The sequence below is a fragment of the Sceloporus occidentalis genome, unplaced genomic scaffold, assembly GCF_023333645.1.
Source record: "Sceloporus occidentalis isolate IW3139 unplaced genomic scaffold, rSceOcc1.0.p SCAF_28, whole genome shotgun sequence".
NCBI classification, from domain to species: Eukaryota; Metazoa; Chordata; class Lepidosauria; order Squamata; family Phrynosomatidae; genus Sceloporus; species Sceloporus occidentalis.
In genome coordinates, this window is record NW_028317008.1 from 4,193,339 (window position 1) to 4,199,616 (window position 6,278).

The 6,278-nt window shown below is 40.7% G+C and overlaps 1 protein-coding gene across 1 annotated transcript; it reads left to right on the forward strand.

The window, feature by feature from the left end:
* LOC149299688 (protein FAM53C-like) lies at positions 1–6,070 on the forward strand. The gene is made up of 4 exons (XM_089486008.1): positions 1–78; positions 3,944–4,001; positions 4,994–5,754; positions 5,843–6,070. Exons 1-4 carry the CDS (start codon positions 1–3, stop codon positions 6,068–6,070), a joined length of 1,125 nt encoding a protein of 374 aa, XP_089342134.1.
* Positions 6,071–6,278: the final 208 nt, after the last annotated feature.

Consider the following 6,278-nt stretch of genomic DNA (forward strand, 5'->3'; position numbering starts at 1 on the left):
ATGATCTCCATGATTACAGAACAATTGCAAAAACAAAGTCTGGAGGATCTAAAATGCAAATCATTCAGTATAAGCCTGGTAAGGCAAGATGTATATATTGTTTGCCCCATCGGTGTGTTATTATACAAAAGCTAACTGCTAGAGCCAGTAAAAAATTGCAAGATGAGTTTGTGTCAAAATACCCCCGAGAGCGGCGGTATGCCAAATGTTTTTGCATAACAGTGACCTGGTGTTGTGCTTAGATTTTTCAGGGTATTTTGTCGCTTCAATGGGAACTGCTATCGTCCGAAATTTAAGTGCCACACAACTGAATTTATTTTAAGCTGCTCAACGGTTCCTCTTTGTGTTCGTGTCCTTTTGGAGATATTTGGTTGAGATCTGTGTCAAAAAGTGTCAGAACTAGCATTAGATCACGGGTTCTTTTCTTTAAATTCTCTTCCCTTCTCCCATCTTTGCAAAAACTGTCTAATCCGTTGAGCACTTTAACAACAGAGGGGGGAATAATGGTGCAAGTTTTCAACTCTAAGGGATATGCACATAAAATGTGTTTCTAATATATAGTTGATTTTTTTAACGTCTGTACACAACGTTATGTGGGGTTTTTCTCCGTTGTTCTGAAAACTAACAAATCACTTTACTACTGGAATCTGTCAAGCTGTATTCCAGATATCTTGTAGAAGTTGAATAATGAAATCCGTGAGATTACTTTTGAGGAAATCCTCCCCGTATTAACTTTGCATTGTACAGGGCAAGCTTGGCTTTTATTGTATAGGAGAAGCTCACTGGATGGGCCTTTCATAATGTACTCACAAACTTTGTGAAATCTTGCAAATCCGTTCTATATGGAGCAGTCCAATTTTATTGTAAAGCCAAGCATTTGGGGAAAATGCGTTGTTGCGCACATGTGTGCAGAAGACCCAGCCTTAGTTTTTTGGTTGCCACCTGGCAAAAAAATGAGCATGTGTGAGCTTTTCAAATCAAAGAAACTCTTGCTTTACTGGTTGTTAGCAAAAAGCGTCATAACTGTCCATTTCAAGGTTTGTGAGCTTTTTATTTTTTGAGCCAGGCATCTACATTTAAGAAGATCAATGTACAACACAAATTTAGGAACCATGGCTATCTGCAAACGTAAAAGGTTTAAATGACGTTTAGAAAACCAAAGAATGAATAAGCCATTCTCATTATAATGTTGTTGATCAAACAACTGAATGAAGTGTATGAAGTTCTAAGGAATTGTATAACAAAATGCACACACTTAATTAATTCTGACAATTAATTAAGGTTAATTGACAATTAATGCAGGTTTTTAATCAAGCAAAACCTGCAGCCGGATCCATGCCATGCAATAAAAGGGATCCAGTTATGGTATATACTGGGCAAGTCAGATGTAAATGTATTAATGGGCTGTAAATATGGTTATAATAGAAATGTTATGTCTTTGCCTCTGCTGGAGGGTCTGAAGAAATAAGGGCTGCAAACTCCTACAAATGGAGTCCCATATTCCAAAAGCTAGATGTAATTGTTGACCGTTGAGATCTTTGTTGAGGAGGACAATCCATGTTTATTGTAGACTATGTTAAAATACTAAGAATGTCATTGCGCCGGATTAAATGAAAGGTTTTTCCATTGAACAGTTGTGTGTCCTGCAAATGGAACCTTTCGTGGCACAACCTTGGAAAGTTGTATTTATTGGCAGTGGAATGCTGTTGCACGTATTTGTAAATCTGCTTTTCAGTACTTTTTGTAAGTCTATAACATGCAGACATATTAACATTTTAAGAAGGAATTCTACAGCAGAGTTCTACAGGTAGTAGAGTCACCATGGATCACATAAACTTGTTTTAGATCTTTTCTAGGCTACCAAATATGCTCATTTACAGAGGTACTTCTCCACCCTTATAAAACCTCCCAGAATTTTATTCAAATAGTATTGCTGGAAAGGTGGGTATGTCCACTCTTTTTAGACTGATCATCTAGAAAGAACGTCCTGTGTATTTCCTTGGAATGTCTTCATGGCAAAACTAAGCAAGTCTATTACTTGCAATGATAACAACTGTTCGTGGTAAATTCCCTCTAAGTGTGCTTGGTGTGGATCACCTATATTATTATTATTGCCTATATTATCCTAAAAGCTGCTTAAAACTTGGTTAAAAGATTGAAAAAACACCACGCTTCTGATCACCTTGGGAAAACCAAATGTGAATGCCATGCATTAGCTAAATAGACCATGATTATTGCAGGGCAAATTGTGAGGCTTTGGAATTCCGGATAGATCCACATGAGTGAATGTTATAGTGGAAAATGTCTCACTCTAGCACATGCCTCTTCCGCGTGGGATTAAAGAAGTTTGCCCAACATAAATCAATTGATATCCCCTAAAAATAAAATACTTGGTTCTGAGCAGGGATAGGCATGGACCTGGTTCATGGCAGACATTTTTAACTTTATTGGACTTGGTAAAGGACACTTTAAAAATAAATTAAGTGTACTAAATGGTTCCCCTAGGTTAAAATGTGCTAAGTTATTTGCAAAGGCCCAAAACAGAAATAGTGATGGAAAAACGTCCAAGATACACACATACACAAACTTACAACCTTTCCTTCACACAAACACACACATTCTCACGCTCTCTCCCCATTCCCCCTGCTTTGTCTTCTCTCTACTCTCTCTTTTTCCCTACCGTGACAGTATATCATGTCATTGCACATCAATTGCTAGCGCATAGAAACAGACTTGCTCTCCCTTTTGCTTTGGAACGGTTAGGAGATCGGTGATCTCGCCAACCAAACCTGCTCCTCCACCGATGGAAGGTACCACCACCCCTGGCTCTGAGAATACTATGGTTGAGAGACAAGTTTGATTGGGACACTTTCCTGTGGTTCCCAGATTAAATAAAATAAAACCAAAGTTATCTTCAAAGGCTTTCATTTTTCTTTTAAGCATTTTCTTTCTAAATGTTTGGGATGTGGAGTTAGAGAGTGTGGTAAGTTCACTATGTCTCTCCCACTATAAAAAATTACTATAATACTTTGAAAAACCAGTCAAACCATATTATCTCCAAGTAATGTTTATTGGCCTGTCAGCCCTGCCTTTTCTTCTTCCTCTTCCTTGGGAACTCGCGCTTTTATTATAATTCATAAGTTTTGAACTATATTGAACATTTTTTTTCGTGTGTTTTTTAAATAGTTCTACTTTTTGCATAGTATGTTTTTGGGCAGCTCCATATTGGACATCTCTACTCCTTCAAACCTGACTCCTTACTGTACTGTCTTGTGTTAAACAGTAGGACGCTTTAGTCTTAATCGCCCATCCAGACTCTATGGTAATGAAGTACATCTTCATACATAAAGAGTCGGCCCAGTTTGGTGATTGAGAAGGGAAGAATCCCAATATATCACATGACTGACAAGAATGGCAGCCTCCAGGTCGGCAGATAAAGGACATTTTATGGGAACAAAATGAGATAACATGGGATCTCCCCTTTCAAGGCATATTGGTCACTTTAGCAGATGATGGAGCTGAATGGGTTCCACCAGGGTTCAGGCTTGACCGAAGACCTGGTGGTGCCACCTGCCAGGAGTTCAACAGCAATAAACCAAATAAGCATTTTGATAGCGAAACACTTGCCCACCAAGAAAGTCATAAAATTTCAGTGAGAAAACGCAGCTCAGTATATCTGCATGTTGGAAAAAAAAGCAGTATCTGTATTCCTTGCCTTTTGAGCAACATACCACTTTTAGTTATGACAGGAAGTGGTGTGCACAAAAAAATTGGTCTCCCCATCTCACTAGGGAGGAACAGCAGTGTATTGAAGAAGTCATATAGGCACCACTTGCATTTTTAGGCACCATCTATTTTGGCAGAAAATACTGTTTTATGGTAGAAATTTTAACTTTCTCTCCCCCCCCCCCCCCCCTTTTTCTTAACTTATTTTCTTTCCCAGCCATTGCCCGATCATCCAGATGCCGAGGGATGCAGCAGCCCTTACCATTTTGTGACAGGTAGGTTGTATAAATGTTACATTTACAATTCTGCACATTTTAAAATGGTGTCGGTCCCTTGATGCCACCCTTTATAATAAACTTTAAATGACTGAGATATGGCGCACACCTCCGATTACCTTTTTGGAATGTGTTTGTGGGGGTTTTTTTTTTTGGTTTTTTTTTTTTAATTTTACATTTTCACCTTGAAACGGTTGAGCTTTGATAAAAACCTAGGGATGTATTCACAAAGCAGAGAGTTTGCACATTTAAATATTTATAGTGAAGGGACGGCCTTGGTTCGTTTGTGTTGCAAAAAAAAAGGACCAAGCAGGCCCTTCATAAAGCATATTGGAAAAAGATCGTTCATTTGAATGCAACTCAGACATTTAACCAAAAAATCGCTGGCTGAGTTGAACATGAATTCAGCTTTTATTTTAAAAAAGTGCAGACATTTTGTTCACTGCATTCATTCGTAAATATGAATGTGTACTCAATATATATTATATAAAATAATGTGCTTCAGAACATGATGGAAGTTTGGTGTGTTTTGAAAATATATCTTTTATAGTGTCAAGGTGCTTTTCCTTTTGAAACAGGTGATCCTGCGATTTAGATATTTCAGGGGGTTCATCCCAACCTTATCTTTGTGCGTTTAAAAAATAAAACATCTTTGCTCTAATTCAGCATTGCTCATCCCAAAAAACATCCCTCTCTGCCCCGTCCTGGAGCTTTCTGGATAATCTTGTTGTACGTTCTTTCTGTGCATGTTGGTAAATGTGTAATTGAAGGTGTTGTTGGCTGCAGCTTGAAAAGGTGAGGAAATGTTATTTATATTCTGATGCCTTCTGTTTATTTTCAACATGGCTGATACAAAACTGTGCTACCTCTAGGCCCATCATTAAAAAGTATGCTGGTTCTGTGTGTTTCTCTGTGAAAAAGTAAAGTGGATGCTTTTTTTGTATTACAGAACATTTGCTCATTGTTTACATTGATAAATTCTTGCTTTACAGAAGACCGCTCTTGGGGACTCCTTAGTCATTGTCCAAGGATTGAACTTGAAGATGGGATCCGACTTGGTTGCCATCACCACTCCAGCCTGAGCCTTCACTTTCCTGTTTTCAGCAGGGAGAACTCACCCCACCGTAGGAGCCCTTCCAACGCACCTGAGGCAGGGAATTCTGCTGCTCCTCCAGCACCCCCTACCAAGAGGCACTGCCGCTCCCTTTCAGTACCAGAGGACTTATCACGCTGGCGGCCTGTTTGGCGGCCTAGTGGCTCAAAAGTGTGGACTCCGGTTAAGAGGAGGTGTAACAGTGGTGGGGTTGGGGCAGTGCTGGGAGTGCAGACTCAAAGTCCATCCCAGGGGGTCTCCAGTCTCAGGTTTCAAAATGACCCCGGTGCCTCTATACGCTGCATCCAAGCCAACAGCCCTCCCTTCTTCAGTCTGGCCTTGTGCCGGGAGTCACCAGGCCCATATACCCTTTCCCCAACCAGTGTATTTTGGGACAACACAGAAGGGCAAAGCTGCTTTCCATTGCAGCGCCGTTTTTCACTGTCGCCTGTGCTCATAAAGGATGCTGGACGGTTCCTCCCTTCATCCAGCGGCTCCCCACCTTCCACACCAGAACTGCTCCGGCGGCAACAATGTCTGACTCGCAGCCAATCACAGCCCTGTGATTTGGATACCAGGAAGTGTGGAATCAAGCGGAGGCATCAAGAGGAGGACACAAGGTGGCATCGTCCGTCTTTGGACTTCTACAAAATGAACCAGGTGAAGTTAACAGAGTTAAGAAGGTATTACTGGCATACGTAAGTATGTTGAGGTTTTGTTTTTTTGCTAAAATGTTTGTTTCTTGCAGAATGCTGGTGCTATGTGTTTCTTGGACAACTCTGACGAAGGCAGCTCCTCTCCCTTTATGGCTTGTCATAGAGAGTCTCCTTGCACCACTGGAAGTCCTGTCACCATCTGCACACTGGCACTTAGGGAAGAAGACATAGGCAGGAGAGATCATGCTTCCTGCCCCCAGGCTATGCTCTTCCAGCGAGACTTCGCAGACCTGGATTTAAATCTAATTGAAGAGAATTAGCACTCAGGAAACATCACTCTTCAAAATGGACTATGTTAGTAAGGGGACATCTGATAGTGTCTGGGTGCCTGCTGCAGGCCACCACCCTGAGACCTGCACCAAGAGCATCCCACTAACCTTCTGACCTTCATGACAGATAGAAATTGTGTGGGGAGGAGGGGAAAGGGAACAAGCCAAATGTTACATTATTTTTTTCTTAAGGGGAAAA